The 22904-nt window shown below is 46.8% G+C and overlaps 1 protein-coding gene across 2 annotated transcripts in view; it reads left to right on the top strand.

Annotated features, from left to right (window-relative positions):
• The first annotated feature begins 476 nt into the window (after positions 1-476).
• IPO13 (importin 13) overlaps positions 477-22904 on the top strand; it is a 237151-nt gene continuing 214723 nt past the window's right edge. The window contains exons 1-2 of one of the 2 annotated variants that reach the window (XR_004536602.1): positions 477-788; positions 17733-18469. Coding sequence is in view for 1 of the 2 variants with exons in the window: in XM_033916137.1 (XP_033772028.1) it covers positions 738-788; positions 17733-18469 (788 nt within the window). In the remaining variant the exon portion in view is untranslated. The remainder of the gene's footprint in view (positions 789-17732; positions 18470-22904) is intronic. The other variant, XM_033916137.1, reaches the window with a different exon arrangement.

Genomic DNA, 22904 nt, shown 5'->3' with positions numbered 1-22904 from the left:
CAAACTGCTAAGGCCTGTGGTTTCTATCTCTAAAACACCACCAAATTTCACCCCTTCCTCTCTGAGCACACTACCTGGACAGGCTCAGGAGTAATCTGAGGAAATACTTTTTACAGAAAGGGTGGTAGAAATGTGGAATAGTCTCCCGGAAGAGGTGGAGGTAGTGGAGACAGAGGCTGTGTCTGAATTCAAGAGGGCCTGGGATGAAAGAGATAACGGTTACTGCGGGTGGCCTTTATCTGCCGCTATGCCTGGTTCTCGCTCTCTCTCACACACACAGACACGCCCCAGTATATAAGGCGCGCGTGGGTGGGGGGATAACTGCGCTCGTTCTCTCAGCTGATCCTTTCGGCGCTCGAGCTTACACGCCCCACAGTAGAATGAGGGTGGAGGGAGGGGCTGGTTTTGTTCTCCCTCCTCCCTTGTGGCAGCCCCGCCCCTTCCCTTGGAGGAGCGCGTGTCTGAGGTAACGGTCCCCAATCGAGCGCGGGGCTGGGCTGGGCTACGTTTCCTTCGGGAGGCCACGCGCCGACGCGTAGGCCGTGGCGCCGGACTACAACTCCCCTAGTGCTTTGCGAGGCGATTTCTCTGTCTCTGTCGTAGCAGCCGAAGGAGCGGCGTCGGCGGTACAGGCGCTCTCGGGCACTCGACCCCCCCCCCCAGCCCCCGGGTGTCGGCGGCGGCTCTCCCTGCCGGCGCCATGCACTGACCGGGCTCGGGTCGCGCTCCCCGCCGCCATGGAGAAGAGGCCGCAGCAGCTGGACTTCACGGTGGACAACGTGGAGAAGGTGAGGGCCGCGCGCATCGCCAGGGGGCCCTTTGCGCGCGCGCGCTCCTCCACAAAGGCGCCTTTCTCAGGAGGCCGAGATGCTGCGTCGGCCCCAGGAGCCCCCTCCCCCCCCCCCCCGTGCATCTGCTGCGCTTTGCTAAGGAAGCAAGTAGGATGCTAGGAATCGGGCTCTTCACATAATGAGGGAGTCGCCATGAAGCAGCAGATTTAAAACGGGCACCTGGGTTGGCCACATTTGGGAAAGAAATGAAGGCAGAAATCATTTGAAAATGAATCATTCTATCCTGATTATTTTTGAGACATTGCTATTTGCATTCTGTAATTCGCTGAGTTCTCTTCAGTGTAAACCCAGGAGCGGACTGCCGGGCCCGATGGACCACTGGTCTGACCCAGCAGCAGCAATTCTTATGATTTCCTCTGGTTTCTCTTCTTCCTCCTCTCCTTGTGTCACGATTTGTTCAGTCTCTGAAAGGAACTTTTTCTAGTAGTTTCTTGTGCAACAGGACTGTTAGTCTTGACGAGGAGGTTAAACCCTCATTAGCAGTGAGGGTTGTAGAGAGCCTGCTATTTGTTTTCATGCCCCACCCCTCAGACTTGCTCTCCTGTCTGTTCTGCTTGAGTTGAATCAGGTTTTTGGTGCTTCAGAGGATCCAGGTTACACTGGGGCATCTCTGGTTGTGAGAAGATACAGAGTCTCAGGGCTGAGGTCTGTAGCCCACAGGTACATGCCCTGCATGATTCCTGTGTGGTTAGTTTGCATCAGTAATTCTCAGAGCTCGGGGTCCGGACCCTCAGGAGCAACCTCGCCCTAGGTTCGTCTCATCCTGGGTTCTGTCTGCAGTGGTTCCGGTGGCGGTTTTATCCAGGATCGGGACCAAATCTAAGGAAATACTTTTTAACAGAAAGGGTGGTTGATGGCATGGAATAGTCTTCCAGTGCAGATGGTTGAGACAAAGACTGTGTCTGAATTTAAGAAAACATGGGACAGGCACATGGGATCTCTTAGGGAGAGGAGGAGATAGTGGATGCTGCAGATGGACAGACTAGATGGACCATTTGTCCTTTATATGCCATCATATTTCTATGTTTCTAAATGCATAAGATGAGGTATATATAGGGTGAATATAGTATAACCGAGTGTATTTATTGGGTGAAGATATAGTAAGTAATTACTGTAAAAGACTATATGGGCTGGGCCTTTTAGCCTTTATCTGCCATCATATGTCTGTTTCTAAGATGACTATTGAAGTTTTGTTTTTTTGTTATTTTTATTGGTGACTAGCTGATTACCCGGCGTTGCCCGGATATTTATTTATCCCAAAATGTCCAACCCCCTACATGTCTCACCCCCCTATGTCCCACCCCCCCCCCTACCCCCCCCCCCCCCACATGTCCCATATGCCCCACCCCATGTCCCAACCCCCTACCCTCCACATGTCCCAAAGGAATGTCCCTCTCTATGGGGCTGAACTTAGACTTAAACGGCATCGGGAGTGTCGGTATTCATCTCTGCGAGCCCGAAAACTATGGGTTGGACATTAATATCTGTCGCTTTTGATAATTTTAACATATCACCCCCTTCCCACCCCCACAGTATTTTACCCCGTCCCACCTGCACAATATTTTTCCCCAGATAGTAAGTCATATGTGTACCAAGTTTGGTTGAAATCTCTCCATGCGTTTCAGAGTTATGCTGAGTATTCATCTGTGAGCCCGAAAACACTATGGGGTAGATACTAAAATCTGTCATTTTCAATCATTTTTACATATCCCCCCTTCCCACCCCCACAGTGTTTGTCCTTAGATAGTAAGTAATGTGTATGTCAAGTTTGGTTGAAATCTGTCCATGCATTGAAGAGTTATGCTGGAACATACATACATACACACACACACATATATTCAAATTATAATGTGAAATATTTGACAAAATGAATACAATACAACTAACGCAAAACTTGATTATAAACAACATTTTTAGTTTCACCTCCAGGAGCAAGAACATATAAATTCTTGGGTGAACCCACCCTTGAGCAAGCAACATAGAGTTGTGGGCCGCGAGACCCCCAGAACATATTACCCCAGGTAGTGAGGGATCTGCATACCAAGTTTCATTCAAATCGGTCAAGCCGTTTTTGAATTACTGTGAGAATGGCAGCTTTTTACATTTTTTCCATTGACATGAATGGGTGAAATCTGATTTTCTGTTTGTAGCTCCGCCCACGTGTGCAGGTGGGCTGCGAGACCCCCAGAACATATCACCCCAGGTAGTGAGGGATCTGCATACCAAGTTTCGTTCAAATCGGTCAAGCCGTTTTTGAATTACTGTGAGAATGGCAGCTTTTTACATTTTTTCCATTGACATGAATGGGTGAAAGCTGATTTTATGTTTGTAGCTCCGCCCACGTGTGCAGGTGGGCCACGAGACCCCCAGAACATATCATCCCAGGTAGTGAGGGATCTGCATACCAAGTTTCGTTCAAATCGGTCAAGCCGTTTTTGCGTGATCGCGGCACATACACACATACACACCTCTGATTTTATATATATAGATTGCATACTACAAGAAATATTTGCAGCCTTTTCATTGGGAAGTGATAGACTGAACCATCAGCTTTCCAGTTCTGTCAGTAAGGAAGGGTGAGAGTGGCATTAGAGAATGATAAGGGGAGAAATTTGTCTCAATTTCCCCATCCCGTCTCCATGAGTTTTGTCATTGTCACTGTCCCTGCCTCATTCCTGTAAGCTCTGCCTAAACCTCACAAGCCTTGAACACTTATGATTTTAAAGTGTTTGAGGTAGAGAGTTGCGCGGGGACAGAAATCCCACCAGTCCCCTACAAAGTCCCACCCGTCCTCACCTGTCCCCACGAGGAATCCTCTCTGTCCCCGCCTGTCCCCATGAGGAATCCCCTCCGTCCCCGTCCGTCCCTATAAACTACAGAAATAGTTATTTCATTTAATTATGCTACTGAATTAAAGGCTCTGGTAGAAACCCATTTAAAAATAAGCAAAAAGACTTTATTAATTTGGAAATATTAATTGGGAAGGATACATACTTTGCAAACGGGTTTCTACCAGAGCCTCTAATGTTTATAAATTTTTATTAACACAACTAATATACTACTTTGTCCTGAAGCAAAAAAAAAAAAAATAATAATTTTTTCCCTACCTTTGTTGCCTGGTTTCTGCTTTCCTCATGTTCTCATCCAATTTCTTCCATCCACTGTCTCTCTTTTCTCTGCGTCTTCCATTTGCTCTGTTACTGTGCCTCTCCCTTTCTCCCCCCTCCCAAATTAGTCTGGCACCCATCTTCTTCCCTTCGCTCCCCCCATAGTCTGGCATCTCTGTCTTCTTCCCTGCCAACGTCTTCTCCCCACTCTCTCTTCCCCATTTCCTTTCAGCGTCCTTCTCCCCCCCATTTTCCCCATGTCCTGTCAGGCAGCATCCTTCCCCCCCCTCTGCCTTCCACATGTGCTTTCAGTGTCCTTCTCCCCCCTGTCTTTCCCATGACCTTTCAGCGTCCTTCTCCCCCCTCTGTCTTCCCCATGTCCTTTCAGCGTCCTTCTCCCCCTCTGTCTTCCCCATGACCTTTCAGCATCCTTCTCCCCCCTCCCCATCTTCCCCATGTCCTTTCAGCGGCCTTCTCCCCCCCCCCGTCTTCCCATGTCCTTTCAGCGTCCTTCTCCCCCCATCTTCCCATGTCCTTTCAGCATCCTTCTCCCCACCTCCCGTCTTCCCCATGTCCTTTCAGCGTCCTCCTCCACCCCTTTGTCTTCCCCAGTGCTTTCAGCGGCCTTCTCCCCCCTCAGTTTTACCCATTTCCCTTAAGCGTCTTTTCTTCTCCACTCCACCTTTCCTCCCTTTCTCCCTCCCTGTCCCTTACCTTTGTGGCGCTTCCCCATCCGACCGACAACAGAACAGACCCTGTTGGACAAACCTCCCTGTCCTGTAGCCGCGAATCTAAATTACCTTCTTACAGCAGCTGGAGTATTGAAGCTGCTGTAAGAACATAATTTAGATTGGCGGCTACAGGGCAGGGAGGTTTGTCGGCCGGGCCTGTTGTCGGTCGGTCAGGGGAAGCGCCAAAAGTGTAAGGGGACCTGACCGGCTGTGCACACTCCCCCCCCCCATGGCTGCAACCGGGGCGGACCGCCCCCCCCCCCCCCCCCCCTTTTGGTACGCCATTGCCTTCTCCCTACCTGCCCTGCCGCACACAGCCGACCGGAAGTCTTCCCGATGTCAGCGCTGACGTCGGAGGAAGGGAAGGCTTTGCTTAAGCCCTCCCTCCGACGTCAGCGCTGACATCGGGAAGACTTCCGTTCCGCTGTGTGCTGCGGCAGGGCAGGTAAGGAGACGGAGACTAGCCTCGCGGCTCGAGTGCGATCCAACCCCGCAGGAACCCCGTGAGCCTAGGGGGGTCCCCACGGGATCCCCGTGACCCTAGGGGGTGTCCCCACGGGATCCCCGTGACCCAAAGGGGGAACCCGTGGGTCTCGCGGGATTTCCATCGTCCCTGTTCCCATGCAGCTCTCTAGTTTGAGGCTTGTGCAGATGAGGATGGAGCTTGCAGCAATGGGGCAGGGACAGGAAAAAAACTTGCGGGGACGGGGAAATATTTGTCTCCATGTCATTCTCTACATGGCATATTGGAGGCCAGGTGGGTTCAGTTTGCTACAGGGAACTCTGGTTTGGGTCTGTGGCTGTTAGTGATAACTAGGGCCGGAGTCTGAAGTTTGGTCTTACTAGTTTTGGCTGTTCTTATTTATCTTTCTCCTGCCACATCTTGCCAAATACCTTTGTATGGTGACCTTATTGTCTAACAGTGCAAATCTCACCAAGTTAATCATTTACTGTATTATAATTTGAAAGGAAGGAAAAAGAAAATTTATATTTGGTGTTTGTTACTTAGAATAAAAGGGTGCCCAGCCTTATTGTCTATAGGGCTAAATAATGGCTGTCGCAATGGTGCAGAGCCTTCAGGAGAAGGTAACATCCCCAGAGCAATCTTAGGTTGTGGAAAACTTATTTATGGATCCACTGCAGCAGAAGGAGGGGGATTAATATAGGTCTGTGGACTCCTGAAGATAAGTTAAAGGGTTATGGATTTGATATACTGCTTTTCTGTGGTATAACCAAAGCGGTTTGTTTGTCCCTTGAGGGCTCATAATTAATATTAAAATTAAAAGGAGATTTTTTTATTTAATTAATTATCTATCATAGTGTTCTTCAACCACCGGTCCTTGGACTGATGCCGATCCGCAGAAAATTCCTGGCGGTCTGCGCAGGGCCGGTGAGATTGACGCGCTGCAATTTCCTGCTGGTCTGCGCAGGGCTGGCGAGATCATGGAGAGCCTCCGACAGTGGCTTTCTCCCCTCCCAGCAGCTCTCGGTACTTACCAGTGCAGCGATTCACTAAGGCAGCCTTGGGGCTTTTACTGAGTCGTGGCTGCCTCTGATGATGCAACTTCCCCTTTCCTCAGAGGCGGCACAACCCATCAAAGAACCCAAGGCTGCCTTAGTAAATCGCTGCGCTGGCAAGTACGGAGAGCTGCTGGGAAGGGAGAAAGCCACTGTTGGAGGCTGGGAAGCTGCTGAACAAGGGAAAAAAAGGGACAGCTGCTACTGGACCTGGAGAGAGGGAGAAGGAGAGATGCTGCTGGGAGGGGAGGAGGGAAAGAAGTCTGGGAAGCTGCTGGACAAGGGGAAAAAAAGGGACAACTGCTACTGGACCTGGAGGCAAGGAGAGATGTTGGGAGAGGAGGAGGGAAGGGAAGAGAGATACTGCTAGACAGGAGGAGGAGGGAAGGGAGAAGGAAAAAAAGATGGAAACAGCTGGTAGGGAGATTAGAGGAGGGGAAGGGGAGAGACAGGAATGAGAAAGTAGAGAGATTGATGATGGGAAGGGCATCAGCAGAGAAATAAGCAGAGGGACAAAGATGCTAGATCTGGTGTTGGAGAGATAAAAATTAAGAGAGCAGTGATGCTGGAATGAATCATGTAAAAAGGAGAGAGGGGGTGGAGGCTGGATGGAAAGGGGCATAGAAAGAAGACAGATACCATATGGAAGGGGGAGAGGGCAGACAATGGATGGAAGGGGCAGATGCTGGATTAAAGAGACAGAGAGGGCAGACGCTGGAAGGAAGAGAGTGAAAAGAAGATGAAAGCAGAAACCAGAGACAACAAAAGGTAGAAAAAAATAATTTTATTTCTATTTTTTGGTTAGAATATATCAGACTTGAAATATATATCCTGCTAGAGCTGATGTCAGACATAACTAGGGACTGCAAAGCCCAGGCAGTGCTTCTTTAGCTTCCAGCTGGCTCTCTCTGACCAGGGGGCAGTTGCCCTAGTTGCACTCCCCTAACACTATTCCTGTCGTGTGTCTGCGGTATTCTGTTAGCATGATATTTCTGTGTAGCATTCTGTAATAATTTTGACAATTGTACAGAATATTGTTTCTTTTTATACTTTAATAAAATACATTCAATATAAAATCATAACTGAGCCTTGTACGGATGGGATCAGATGGTTTGCGGGGACCAAGCTCGCGGAGATGGGGCAGAAACGGGGTTTTAAAATTTTAGTCCTAGTAGTTTGCCGGTCCACAAAATAATTCTTTTATTTCCACCGGTCCATAGGTTCTCCACGGTCCCCGCAGCCACCACTTGCCTGCCCAATCGATCCTACTGTTTAGCCAGCTCTCTCCCTTCGCCTCACCTTAGTTTGTAGGTTTTGTTTTTCGGCGACATGCACGCTTTCCCAAAGAGCCGCGCACACGCGGCTGCTCAGTGTTCAATCTTCTGCTCTGCTGCAACTTCCTGTTTCCGGTTGCATCAGAGCAGAAGATCGAAACTGAACAGCAGCGGGGACCGGGGGAGTCTCATGGGAGCGCGTGGGGGAGTCTCATGGGAGCGCGTGCGGGACCCGGCCTGAGGCCTAATCAGTGTCTGCACCGTACGGCACACCAGGCAACATCTAGTGTGCCGCGGAACAGCGGTTGAAAAACACTGCTTTAATGGACCAACCAAGCTTGACAATTATATGTTATACTGTGGGGATTCAAGGGAATGAAGCTTCAAGTTGGTATAAGCGCCTATGCTCATACCTACTCAGGAAACCTTTCTGGTCTTATCTATTTGGCCAAGGAAGTTGCAATGTTCGATTCCACCTGAGAACTGGAACAGGATATGGATTCAAAGAATAAGGTGCACGGCCTCAGCTTCGTTAAGACAAACTCTTTACATTGTGGACTTTGGTTAAGTTACAAAAATTGGACACTAATAAGTCTAATGCATGTTGGAGCTGCAAAAAAGAACTGGGTACACTTGACCATCTTTTGTTCTACTGCACATTGGTTCAATCATTCTGGCATGATGTGTTGTATAAAATATAAAGCATATTGGAAGTTCGTATGCCTTTATCAAGGTATGGTGATAAGCGGAGCACGTGCTACTTCAGCAACCTTACTGATGGTAAATAAAAACAAATTATTCTTGATTCTGTCTGGAATGTCAATACAGTCAATTGTTAAAAACTGGAAGGATTTTACACTGTTGAATTTTCATTTTTGGCTGAAAGATCGGGGAATATGACCATATGTAAGGATGTTTGGAGCCCCTTGGACGGTTTCGTTAAGCAATATGAGTGATGGAATGATTGGCCTGCCAGACAAATAGGAAGTAGGGTGGGGGTTAGGTAGGGTGGGATGGGTAGATAATGGTATGTTTCTGTTAAGAATTTTCTTGTGTATGTTTACATATGTTTATAATATATTTGTGCATTGCATTTCTCTGTAGAATGTAAACATTTAATAAAGTTTGAACTAAAAAAAAAGGTGTTTTCTTAGATTACTCCTGAGCCTTTCACCTTCTAACTTCATCCTATGCCCTCTCATTCCAGAGCTTCCTTTCAAATGAAAGAGACTTGACTCAAGTTTTCAAGTTTTTTCAAGTTTTTATTAATGCTTGATAAATCGCTTATTTAATTTCCTAAGCGATGTACAATTCAAATTAAAAAGTGGGCAGTGAATACATTAACACCACGTAGGTATTTAAATGTCTCTAAGGGCAGACTAGATGGGCCATTTGGCCTTGTATCTGCCATCATGTTTCTGTGTTCCTATATCTCCCCTCTCCCGCCTTTCCTTCAAAGTATACAGATTGAGATCTTTAAGTCTGTCCCCATATGCCTTATGACGAAGACCACGCACCATTTTAGTAGCCTTCCTCTGGACTGACTCCATCCTTTTTATATCTTTTTGAAGATGCGGCCTCCAGAATTGTATACAATATTCTAAATGAGGTCTCACCAAAGTCTTATGCAGGGGCATCAATACCTCCTTTTTCCTGCTAGCCGTACCTCTTTCCTATGCAACCTGGCATCCTTTTAGCTTTTGTCGTCACCTTTTCAACCTGTTTGGCCACCTTAAGATCATCACATACAATCACACCCAAGCCCCACTCTTCTGTCGTACACATAAGTTTTTCAACCCCTAAACTATACTGTTCCTTTTGGATTTTGCAGCCCAAATTCATGACCTTTCATTTATTAACATTAAATTTTAGCTGCCAAATTTCAGACCATTCTTCAAGCTTCGCCAGGGCTTTCTTCATGTTATTCACACCATCCAGTGTGTCTACTCTATTGCAGATTTTGGTATCATCCGCAAAGTGGCAAATCTTACCCAACAACCCTGCAGCAATATTGTTTATATAAATGTTAAAAAGAACAGGCCCAAGAACAGAACCTTGAGGCACACCACTGGTAATATCCCTTTCCTCAAAGCAATCTCCATTGATCACTACCCTCTGTTGCCTTCTTCTCAACCAATTCTTGACACAGCCCGTCACTTTGGGACCCATCCCGAGGGCATTCAGTTTATTTATTAGACGTCTGTGTGGAACACTGTCAAAGGCTTTGTTAAAATCTAAATATACCACATCTATCGCATTCCCTCTATCCAATTTTCTGGTCAAAGAAATTGATCAGATTTGTCTGACAAGACCTACCTCTAGTGAATCCATGTTGCCTCCAGTCCTGTAATCCACAGGATTACAGAAACTTCACCATTCTCTGTTTTAAAAGCATATCCATTAATTTGCTTACCACAGAAGTCAGACTTACCGGCCTGTAATTCCCTTCCTTATTTCCACTTTTGTGTAGAGCAGGAGTGTCAAAGTCCCTCCTCGAGGGCCGCAATCCAGTCGGGTTTTCAGGATTTCCCCAATGAATATGCATGAGATCTATTTGCATGCACTGCTTTCATTGTATGCTAATGGATTTCATGCATATTCATTGGGGAAATCCTGAAAACCCGACTGGATTGCGGCCCTCGAGGAGGGACTTTGACACTCCTGGTGTAGAGGGACCATGTCTACCCTTCTCCAATCCCTCCAGTACCACTCTGACTTTTTCAATGAGTCTCTATAGTCGGGAGTGGTACTGGAGGGATTGGAGAAGGGTAGACATGGTCCCTCTACACCAGGAGTGTCAAAGTCTCTCCTCGAGGGCCGCAATCCAGTCGGGTTTTCAGGATTTCCCCAATGAATATGCATGAGATCTATTTGCATGCACTGCTTTCATTGTATGCTAATGGATTTCATGCATATTCATTGGGGAAATCCTGAAAACCCGACTGGATTGCGGCCCTCGAGGAGGGACTTTGACACTCCTGGTGTAGAGGGACCATGTCTACCCTTCTCCAATCCCTCCAGTACCACTCCCGACTATAGAGACTCATTGAAAAAGTCAGTCGGCACAGCCACCAGAACTTCCCTAAGTTCTTCAGCACCCTCAGATGTATACCATCCAGCCTCATCACTTTGTCTACTTTTATTTTAGCTAGCTCCTCATGGACACAACCCTCTGAAAATCGATCAGAGTCTACCACTCCTCCAGCCCTATTCACGTTTGTCTTCTTCAGCCCTGCTCCTGGCGCTTCAGCCGTGAATACGGAACAGAAATATTTGTTAAGCAATTCAGCCTTTTCTTTATCAGCTTCTACTTATTTCTCCCTTTCACCTTTGAGTCTCATAATGCCACTTTTGCATTTCTTTCTATCACCAATATATCTAAAAAAAAGTCTTGTCTCCCTGTTTTACCATGTCAACTATTTTTTTTTCCATTTACATTACTGGGGTGAAGTTTATTGGTGTAAAATTGTATGAAATTCCTCCAGTCCTTCTTTTTGGCTTTAATTTTTGTAATACAAGATGAAATTAATGCATTTAAAGGATTTGAAGAACTTTAAGGACAACTAACTGTTTGAGGGCCGAAATAGATGACTTTGGGGGCTGCATGTTGGAGACCACTGATCTACATATACATGATAGTTCATGTTAAGTTGTCCAATTGCATCTCTCTGTCACTTTTGGGTAGAACTGGAGGAAAGGTAAGACCTGTTTGCAACCTCGCAGCTTGACTAATGATGAGAGGACGACGTCGGTTACTTGCTGCTTTCTTCCCCATAGCACTACTTCCAACACTGTTATTTCAGAGCCAACCCAGGTAGATATTAAAGATTGATAGTATTCTTCAAGGCATGGAGGCCAGTAACACTTCACACTGAGCCTAAGTGTGGCTTCTCAACTCTCCTCATCTAGTTGGTGGTTCCCAGACCTGGCCTTGGAACCTCCAGCCAGGTGGCTTTTCAGAATATCCATATCAAATATGCATGAGAGAGATTATTATGCGATGGAGGCAGCATGTGCAAATCTATTTCATAAACATGCATTACAGATCTCCAGATAACCTCACTGACTGGGAGTTCTTCAGCAGATTTTGGAAACTCCCGATCTAGGTATTTTATCTGATCTAATACTTGTGTTGAATTTTGGTAGCCAAGCACTTTGGTTGCTTTTGTCATCTTTTGGATTTGCAGAAGTCACATAGAGGAGGAGTAACAGAGGACAGCCTTACCACAGTAGAAGTGGACTTGGACCAGATCTACCGCCAGATGGACAAACTCAAAAGCGACAAATCTCCTGGGCCGGACGGAATTCATCCGAGAGTCTTGAAAGAGCTAAAAGTGGAAATCGGAGAACTATTGCAAAAACTTGCCAACCTGTCAATCAAAACAGATACCAGACGACTGGAAGATAGCGAACGTCACGCTGATATTCAAAAAAGGATCAATAGGAGTACCGGGCAACTATAGACCTGTGAGTCTCACGTCGGTCCCTGGGAAGATGGTTGAGGCGCTGATCAAGGATAGCATAACCCGGCACCTAGACACACATGACCTGATGAAAGCCAGCCAACATGGATTCAGGAAAGGGAAGTCATGTTTGATGAACCTACTTCAATTTTTTAAGACAGTGAACAGACAAATTGATAATGGAGAACCGGTGGATATTATATACAGTGGTACCTCGGTTTACGAGTGCACCGGTTTGCGAGTGTTTTGCAAGATGAGCAAAACATTCGCAAAATCGGCACCTCGGAAACCGAGCATGGCTCGATTTACGAGCGCCCTCCCCCTGCGATCCGGCAACCCCCCCATGATTGAGCATCCCCCCGCCGATGCTTACTGTTATCTGGGCACCGGCATGTCCTGTGCATTGGTGCCGGTGCCCGAAGATCAGCCTCCTCTTCTTGCTGGGCCTTGAGCATCTGCGCCCACTGTGAACCCTTGAAAAAGCCCTCTTGGGCGAAACGGGTCCCGTCGGGGACATGCTAGTATCTCTGCTTTATTGAAGAAAATAAATGATTGGATTACTCCATATTTTTGGTTTGTCTTACTTCTGATATGGTTTGAAGAAGACTGTTTATCTGAACTTTGAATGTGCAATATATTGGAGGTGGCTGCTCTAAGTTGATGGATTCAGCCATATATCTCTTTCTTGAATATTGTGAGGTGGAGTTTTGGACTTGTCAAGGTACACCTGGCGGGGCCACCGCGTGTGTGGGTCGCCGGACTTGATGGACCTTGGGTCTGTTCCGGAGATGGCGCTTCTTATGTTCTAATTTTTTTCATCAAATTGCAATCTGTTTAAGAGAAACTTAATTTAGAAAATTAACTGGGACAGCTCTGTGACTCTGGTTGTATTACTATGACTTAGGGCAAGTCACTTAATTCCCATTGACCCAGTTACATTAGATAGAGTGGTAGCCCACCGGGACAGTTAGGGGAAATGCTTGAGTACCTGAATAATTTGTAAATCCGCATAGAATTATAGGATATGCGGCATATAAATTATTAAAAATAAATTAGTTCGTCTGATAAGGGACTGGTGCACTATAGAAGTGTTCTGCTTGGTGTGCTTGCTCGCTCTCTCAGCTTCTGTATTGTTACTATCTGTTTGCCATTAATTTTTTCCAGGTCTTTCTCTCTCTTCATGACCTTATTATGTCTGTCTTCATGTTCCGTCCTTTTGTCGTATAGTTTGACTTTCCTATCTTCTCTCTTGTTTTTTTTAATGCAGTGGTTTGGATTTACCCTGATGTCAATAAAGAAACCCAGGAAAGGAGGAAGCTTTTTCTCAATATGAGGCAAGAAGTAAAGGATTTGGGAGCTAATTTTCAGCTAGCGTATCTGTGTAAATGCCTCATTAAATATGCTGGTCTGAAGTATACTTTTTTCGTTCTGGACCATTTACGAACTTTTCTGGATTTAAAGAAGATCACCAAGGGTTAAATTGGTTTATAAATCGATTAGAGGAGTTAATCCCATTAAAGCCATTAGTTTAAAATTGATTTTCTTGCTTATGTAATAAGTCCCCCTTTTTTCTTTTGAGCCACTACCCCACAGAATTAATGTTGGGGGTCTAAGAAGAATTTATTGGTTTCTAAATTGAATTGTACTTACCGAAATTGTTTCTTTTCGTTTTACCTAAAAACAATCGTTTTGCTTGCTATGTATTTCAAATTATAATAAATAGATTTTTTAAAAAAATTTATAAACAAAGCCCTGCCAGCTGAACACCTTTCTTGAGTTCAGCAACCAGAACTTTGAATTATAAAGAAGGAATAAGCTAAATATTGCAGTACTGAGGCTTGAATGGATGCTGCGGGGACAGTAGTCACGGGGGCGGGGTGGGGACAGTGGTCGCGGGGATGGGGTGGTGACGGACAAATTTTTTTCCCTTGTCATTCTCTAGTTCTAATTTGCTAATCTTCTTTTTTGTAAATTCACATTCTATTCCTGGAACCCACCCTAGGAACTGCTGATGCGCCAATTATTTGCTTCAATAAGTACTGGTAAGTTGGCCTCTAGTTGTTTCATTTTCTATCCCATTTTCCCCAAAGAGCTCAGAACTGATTCCTTGACCAGCCTTTCTAAGAAAATTACCAGGTCGTATTGTGTGCTGGAACCTAGGGGTCTTTAGCTAAGCTGCCCCACTCTTAGTGCTGGCTGTGTTTACTTTTAATTCTGTTTTTAAGGTTCATTCTGTTTGCAAACCTTTTATGATCATGTTTGTTTGACATTGTTGGTCAGTTTTCTATTATGAGCAGATTAGATTTGTCTCTCGGGAAGTATCCCCGTTCCCCTCCTTTATTTTTGTATCATATTCAAGTGTGCTTCTCTGCTTTTGGACTAGCTGGAAACCTGAGGGCAGTCCTGAGGTAAGAGGGGAGGATCAGAAAAATATGTAAACGGGGCTTCCAACAAGCAGTCTCGCAACACGGGATGCATAACCCACTTGTCAAGGAATAGAATGTGGATTTATAAGAAAGAAGATTAGCAAAGGTAAGAACTAGAAAATGACACGGTGACTGTTATCTGCGGCTAACCTGTAGAAACGGGGATGAAAAAAACCTGGTCTCCATGGGTATGGGGACAAGGCCATTCACCGCCCATTGAAGCAGTGAATGGCCTTGTCCTCGCAGTTAATTGAGGGAACGTGTGCAAAATACTTAAAATCCGATCGCGTGGTCCGAGCATCTCCCTCCCTCCCTTGCCTTTACCTTTGCTGGCGATTTTTCTCTTTAACAAGCAGCTGGAGCATTTCCTGAAGTCGCGTACAGCTGCATAGCTGCCAGAAACTTCTCCTCTAATGCAACCGGAAACAGGAAGTTGCGTCAGAGCAGAGGAGAAGTTTCAGGCAGCCAGCCAGCCACACACGACTTCAGGAAATGCTCCGGCTGCTTGTTAAGAGAAAAATCACCAGTGAAGGTAAGGGCAAGGGAGGGAGATGCATGGATCACGGTGGGAGGGAGGGAGCTGCTGCTATGGACAGAGGACCCAGCTGAAATGAACCTTTTAAAAAAATATATGATCAGGAAGCAAGATGGTGGCGGCATGATAGCAGCCAGGAGCAGGAATTCATCTTACCTTGCTATTTCTCAGGCTGAGCATTTGTTCACCAGAGATCTACTTTTCCCTTTTCGGAGATTCTATCATGCCCCATACTAAACACAAGGGGATTGTCTGGCCGGACCTTCCTACAGCTGGGCAATCCTTGATGGACCGGTTCCTGACAAGCTCACTGGCTGTACAGAGAGGGGGAACAATCCCTGTGGTTGCTTCGGTGGAGGGAGCCATCGGAGCACTATGGCTGGAAACATCTCTGTCCGCCCAGAAGCTCATTTAACACCTAACCCGGCTCAGGGAGGTGCTGAGGACCTGACATGCCTGACGCTAACCGGAGGGGAGACCCACGCAGCCCATGGAGTCGAGACAACATCGACTAGAGGAGCGGAGTGGACCGACTCCTCGCAGGCAACTTTACCTAACATTTGGAGAATGCTCCAAAAATTAGAAGCTGCAGCAACTCAATCAGCTGTTCAAACTTCTAAAGTTGTGAGTAAATTGGATGAACTTTCTCTCTCAGTACAGAATATTAAAATTAAAACAGACTCCAAATTTGACCAAAAGAGTAAGGAAATATCCTCTTTACAAAATATATCTGCCACTGTGGCTAAAGATAGTCTTTGCAAAGAAAATTTGAGCAATTGGAGAATCACAATAGGAGATTAAATCTACGTGTACTTAATTTTCCTAAACTAATATTAACTACTCCTATAGAATCTTTTAAAAAGTATCTAATGGAAAATTTACAATTTACCTCCAAAATGATTCCACCAATAGTTTATTATTTGCCTAAGAAAAGAGAGAACTCTCAAGATAACCAACAAGAAATAGAATAGCAAATTGACTTGAATAATTTAACCGAATTACTAGAAAATTCTAAAGAGGAAATTGAATATAGAGGAACTTTGGTGGTTTCATTGGTCTTTGAGCAGGACCTGAATTCAATTATGAAGGCTTTTTTTCAATCTCCTGAAAGTTTGTTTGAGACAAAAAATTAAGATATTCCCAGATGTAACAAAAATAACTCAGGATCGCAGAAAATTATTTCTTGTTATGCGGGAAGAAGCTGTAAAATTGGGTGCAAATTTCTTGCTAAGTTATCCATACAAATGTCAGATAAAATATGCTGGGACAAAATATGTTTTCTTTATGCCAGAGCAGCTTTGAACATTTTTGGATGCAAAAAAATAATTGCAAGCTTGAATAGAGCTGTAAAAAAAAGAAACGGCCGTAGTTAATCACATTAAGCCTTTTCCTTTAATTTTGTTAGATAAAGATCTCTATCTTCTTTCTTGTTTCTCTCTTGGATAAATGGGGTCTAAGGAAAAGTTTAGATAATTTGTTAATGTTTATATGACTCGGGACCTTTTTCTTACTATTTTTCTTCAATATTGGTTGTGATTTATTTATTATTATATGCCAATAAGTCTTATCTATTCTTCATGAATAATGTTCTGAATTGCTGTATCAAGAGGATTCTTGTAATTTAATTTGAAATTCAAATAAAGAAATTAAAAGAACAAATATATATATTAAAGTTTCCCATAGAGCTTGGGGGGAGAAAAGGACACCAAAGCAAAACTGGCTGACGACTAGGAAAGAGAAAGGGGAGAAGGACAGGCAGGTGAGCCAGATGCTGGAAGCGGGGGGAGAAAGAGGGAAAAAAGCTAGATGGGGTTGGAGAGGAGAGAGACACATTGATGTGGAAGAGAAGGGAAATCTGGACTAGAGGTATGCACAGGAACGGGGATTGCGGGAATCCCGCGGGTCCCGCGGGAATCCCCCCAAACCCACAGGATTCCCATGGGGACCCCCCTCTGGCCCACGGGGACCCCCCTCTAGCCAACAGAACTCTCACAGGGATGGAAGGCTTTCAAAGCAGGGGTCGTCCATATAATATAATGGACACGTCAGCCTTAGTAAAAGAGGGGGTTTATAAGTTAATTACCTGAACAGAAAACAAAAAAAGGGTTCCACCAAAGAGATTCCACAAGGAAAACAGCAGCGCAAACACAAAAGAAACTGGAATTGATGATCCTGTCAGAAGTAATTGCTGCTTTTTATGGGGACGGGCGGGGATGGAGGTATTTCCTTGCGGGAATGGGTGGGGATGGAGAGGATCCTGGCGGGGATGGGTGGGATTTCTGTCCCCATGCAACTCTCTAATCTGGACACAGGAAGGTAACAAACAGTGGGGAAATTATGTGCATGAGGGCATAGGGACAGAGACATAAAAGGGAGAGAGATACATATGGGGATGGTATATGGACACAGAGGGGGCAATGCCGGACACAAGAGGGAGTATACAGAGGGGAGATATTAGAAATGGGGAAAATAGGAACACAGAAGGGAGATGGTTTGTGCAGATGGGATCAGATGGTTTGCGGGGATGGGACGGGGGACTGAGCTCACAGGGATGGAGACGGGGACAAATTTTTTCCCCGTGTCATTCTCTAGTAAGAACCTATTCTTTTGATGGATTAAATTTGAAACTGAAACATAATTTTTTGAATTAGAAGTATTGTTCAGTAAAGCCTAAACTCATAAGTACTAGTTGGCGCTCCATTGGTTCTCCTGAGCTAACAGCTATGATTTCAAAGAAGTTTGGTAGTTAGACTCTTGTTCCTTTTGGATTTTGTACATACTGAGCCATTTAACATGTTACTTTTCTAACATTTTTTTTTCTTTGTAGGCTCTTCATCAGTTGTACTATGACCCAAACATTGAGAATAAGAACTTGGCCCAGAAATGGTTAATGCAGGCCCAAGTCTCCCCACAAGCTTGGCATTTCAGCTGGATTCTCCTCAGCCCAGATAAAGTACCAGAGATACAATATTTTGGTGCCAGTGCTCTCCACATCAAGATCTCACGCTATTGGAGTGACATCCCTGTGGATCAGTATGAGAGCCTTAAGTCTCAGCTCTTTAGTCAGATCACTCGCTTTGCCAGTGGCTCCAAGATTGTGCTCACAAGACTTTGTGTTGCTTTAGCATCCTTGGCACTCAGCATGATGCCAGATGCTTGGCCGTGTGCTGTGGCAGATATGGTGCACATGTTTCAGGTAGAAGATTCAAATGTGGATGGGCGAGCCCGGTGCTTGGCACTCTTGGAACTTTTAACGGTGCTACCTGAGGAATTTCAGACCAGCCGTCTGCCCCAGTATAGGAAAGGACAGGTGCGTGGTGCTTTGGCCCAGGAATGTGTATCTGTTTTTCCTTTGCTCCAGCAGCTGCTCCAGCAACAGGACTCGCCAGGTTTCATTAAGCAGAAAGTACTGAAGTGCTTCTCCAGTTGGGTGCAGCTGGAAATCCCACTGTTGGACTGTGAGAACTTGATACAGGCAGCTTTCTCCTCGCTGCAGAATGCAGAGCTCTTTGACACAGCTGTGGAGGCCATTGTAAATTCCATCTCTCAGCCTGATGCTCAAAGGTAAGGAAGCCAAATACTCCACAGTGCACTTGCCATTTTTCCTGTCTTATTTTAATGGATTCAAAATTAACTCTTAACCAGGTGATTCTTTCTTTTCAGGTGGCTCTTTATGATAGACTTTTGGCATTTGTTATCAAGTTTCAAGTTTATTAGGTGTTTATATACCACCTATCAAGGTTATCTAAGCGGTTTTACAATCAGGTACTCAAGCATTTTCCCTATCTGTCCTGATGGGCCCACAATCTAGCTAACATACCTGGGGTTATGGAGTGACTTGCCCAGGGTCACAAGGAGCAGCGTGGGGTTTGAACCCACAACCCCAGGGTGCTGAGGCTGTAGCTCCAACCACACGCGCCACACTTCTTATTTACATTTTAGACGACAATTAAAAACTCTGCTATTCACTAAATTCTTAGATAACTAGAATTCTATTCTGTCAAGCTCATTCAATTATGTTAATTAACTTAATCTTTTGTAAACTGCATTGGGGAACAGGCTCCCAAGCCGCCGCCGCCATCGCCCCAAGCTCTCCCTGCTTCCCTGCTTTGGGCCGACCAGCATTCCTCTCCCCGACATCAATTCTGCCGACGGAGAGGAAGTTCCGGGCCAGCCAGGCAGCGATTGGCTGGCTCGGAACTTCCTCTCTGATGGCAGAATTTACGTCTGGGAGAGGAAGGCTGATCGACCCGATAGATTATGAAGGCAACGCAAGTCTATCATGGAGCCTGGGATGGGCTCTGCGATAGACTCGCTTTGCCTTGGCGATCTACTGGTTGATCGCGATCGACATATTGGATACCCCTGTTTTAGACCATTCCCCTGGCTGTGAATATGTATCACCCTATTGGAGCAGACCAGCTGCCTATCTAACCCTCTACTAGTCCACACCTCCATTCCCTAGCAACAGCAGCAGATGAATCCAGAGACCAATGGGATAGCTCATATCTACCAGCAGGCGGAGATAGAGAAACTGATTAACAGGTGGTCCTATTGGCTGGCACTCCTCCTGTTTATCCAGTATTCTCTATCTCCCAGCAGGAAAAGGTCACTATTCAACTAGCTCCTGAATTCTGGCTGTGACTGGAAAATTATTTTCTCCTGTTGAGGTTTCTCTTCAGTGAGACTGCCATTCTGTTTCTCCTTTTGAGGTTTCTCTTCAGTGAGACTGTCATTCTGTTTCTCCTGTTGAGGTTTCTCTTCAGTGAGACTGCCATTCTGTTTCTCCTGTTGAGATTTTCTCTTCAGTGAGACAGGGGTGTCCAGCTGAACGGTGCTGGCTTTAGGGGTTACACCTAGGCCCCCCCAGGTCCCTGCCTCACCCTCCCTCTATTGCTAGAGGGTCTGACTGGGTCTCAATTTTTTTCTTCTTTCCCTTCTCTGTAAAAAAAAAAAAAAAAGAGACCACAGTTGCTGCATTCTGCTACTGCTACTCAACCAGCTTTAACTGGCTTCAACCGGCCCTAACAACAAGCTTGTGAGTATGTCTGGTTTTTTACTGTCGGTTGAACTTCAGGTTCTGTTTGGGAGTCTTAGTAGTGTGGGTTCGGTCAACGTATGTTTAAGAAATGGATATTTTATTGAGGCTATGACTAGAAATCTGTGAAGGAGCCGGGACTTCCCGCCCTTTGCATGCACGCGCTTGGTTTCCTTGTTGGTTACAGCGCGGCAGTAGCGGTGCAATTTCATGTTCGCACTTGTTCTCATTGTTGGGTTTCAGTGTAGCAGTAGTAGTCCTGTTTATTCTGAGGCTCTCATCGGTGTTTGTCATGGCCATGTGCGGCTGATTGTGCAGGTGCCGGTTTATAGCAGCGCGCATGAGATGGGACATGTATTTTTCTGGCGCTATAGGCCGTTCTTCTGGTTATTCCCCGAGTCTGATTTTCTTTTTATTCAAGCCGTGGCAGGGTAAATTTTGCGGGGCTTGAATCTGACTATGTTTCTATGAGCATTAATGCAGCGGCCACGTGTCAGCGAGAATCAGGCGTGCGCTTGGGTCTCCGGCGATGGCGGGAGAGCTGCAGCGTTCCGGTAGTTTGTTTCCAGCTGACTTTGGTCAGGGTATGCCGGGGCTTCTCTCCTTTCCGGTTCAGACAAGTTGTATGTGTTTCACCAGCTTTGGGACAAGCTTGGGCAGATTTATATGTCTATATCTGTGTTCCTGCTATACTCCCTTGAAGGAAGCTGCTTGTTTAATCGGACTCTGGGGTTAGCACTCAAGGGGTTTACCAGAGAGACTCTGACCTGGGCTAGGTCACCCAGTCTCGGTTTATCTCCGGACTGGGGCGACATACGGCAACTCACGGCACGGTGAGATCAGCAGTAAGATAGTGCCCTGTATATCACACAGGTATCTCATTGTCTCTCTTGGGGTCCCTGCAGATGGAGCCTTTGTCTGTTGGTAACTGTCCTTATTTGGGCCTCTGTGCTGAACTGCATGGGTCTAGCACAGGATATATATGCCTAAAGGTAGTACAAACAGTTTCCAAGTTCGGGCTGTCTCTATGGGCATAATGACACTGCGCATCTTCCTGCGGCCAGGACTCTCTTTCTCTATTTCTGAGGGGGCCTGGACTTCGGATTTCCATGCTTATCACGCTGGTTTCTCCTGTCGCCATTTTCTCATGGCACATGCTAGACGGGCCCCCCGACCAGACAGGAAGGGCTGTACAGCTCCTTTTAACCAGGAGCCAGTTACCTATTCTATCAAACCCGCGGAGGATCACACACTATGTGGCTGTTAGCCTCATCCCTGAAGCTCTCATTAGCGATGTGAGCTTTGTCTGATACCTGTAAGGATGCTGCTGTTTTCCACAGGGCGGTAGATGCAGCATCTTGATTTGAGTCTAGTACGTATTCACTTTAAAGGACATACGTATTTCGCTTATGTTGCATGGAGTTAGTACTGTTTTCATGGTTCCAGTATATTCCTCTTTACATTGTGAAACTTGATTTTTCCTAGGAGAATCTTCTTGCAGATCCTACAGTTATCCCAGGACAAGCAGGCATGATATTCTCACATGTGGGTGACGTCATCTACGGAGCCCCAGCGCGGACAGCTTATCAAGCAAACTTGATTGAAGTTTCAAGTTTGCTATGCTGCACCACGCATGTGCATGCCTTCTTGCCCACTAGAGGGCGCATCCCCACCTCGTGGTCCTCAGTTCAGTCTTTTCCGCGGAGCCAGAAGCCCTGTGGAATTTGTGCTCTTCTATTTTAGCCTTCTGACACCGCAGCTGAGTGTTTCTTTCTCGGTCGCTGTGCTTACTTTGTTTTTTATTTGTTTGTGTTTAGGTTTTCGTCAAAAAAAAAAAAAAAAGATTTTTCGTTCGGCTCCGGGGGCTCCCGGTAGCCGCGGCCGCGGGACCTCGTTCGTTCCCGGCCGTTTTTTGTGTCCATGTCCCGTCCCTTGACGGGCTTTAAAAAGTGCACCCGGTGCGATCGACTTCTTTCGATCACCGATCCCCACCGGTGGTGCTTACTTTGTCTGGGTCCTGAGCACCCGACCGACTCCTGCACTCGGTGCTCTACTTTTCAGCAAAGGGCCCTCCACCGCCGTCGCGCTCGTATGGCAGCGCTCTTTGCTGTGGACCCCGTGGCGGGGAAGGCCTCGGCTTCGGCCCCGGCCTTGACCTTGGCCTCGTCTCCCTCAACCTCGCCCCGACAGCCCGCTTCGTCGAAGCCTGTGTCCTCGACCCCGAAGTCGACGAGGGGTAAGTCCTCACTTCTTTCTTCTGTTCCAGCCTCGAAGAAGCCATCCTCGGGCTCATCGACGGGGGCGGGTGGGTCGTCCTCGGCCCCGCCCCGAGCGTCGAAGTCGGGTGCCCCGCGGGAATACTCGAGACCGAGGTCACCCTCGAGGGAGCACCCGCCGGCCCCGGATCTACCAGCCATGATGTCGGTGCCGGCTTTTCAGGACTTACTCATTACTTCAGAGCTGTCCGGTGCCCTCGCGCACCTCCAGCCGCCTTCGGCTGCCCCGGCGTCGGCTGCCTCGGTCTCGGTACCCTCGACTTCGGCCCCCGAGGGGGGCTTCGGCCTCGGCCCCGACCTTGCCCTCGACCTCGGTTGACCAGCCTTAGCGGAGCGTGCGGCCTCGGGACAAGGTGCGGAGGGTTCGGAGGATCTCTTCCTCTTCGTCCTCGTCGAGGTCCTCCCGGGGCTCCTCGCCCTCGGGTCGGCCTCGGGTGAAGCGTCGGTCGAGGAAGCCCAAACGTCAACGGGTCTCTCCTCGATGACGCGGTCGCTCCTCGCCGACCGGGGCAGAGACCCTACGGGTCTCCGAGCTCCGCCTCGATAATCCGAGGCTTTTCCGTTCCTCCGAGGTTGAGTACTCGAGGGACTCTTCGCCGAGACGGAAGGGGCGTGCCTCGGTGCCCCATACCCTGGGGACTTCCCGCAGGGGTTCCTCGGGGCATGGGCGGTCCCCGACCCCGTC

Source organism: Geotrypetes seraphini, chromosome 12 (genome assembly GCF_902459505.1).
Source record: "Geotrypetes seraphini chromosome 12, aGeoSer1.1, whole genome shotgun sequence".
Lineage (NCBI taxonomy): Eukaryota > Metazoa > Chordata > Amphibia > Gymnophiona > Dermophiidae > Geotrypetes > Geotrypetes seraphini.
Note: the sequence above shows the minus strand (reverse complement) of the source record. Positions and strands in the feature narration are given on the sequence as shown.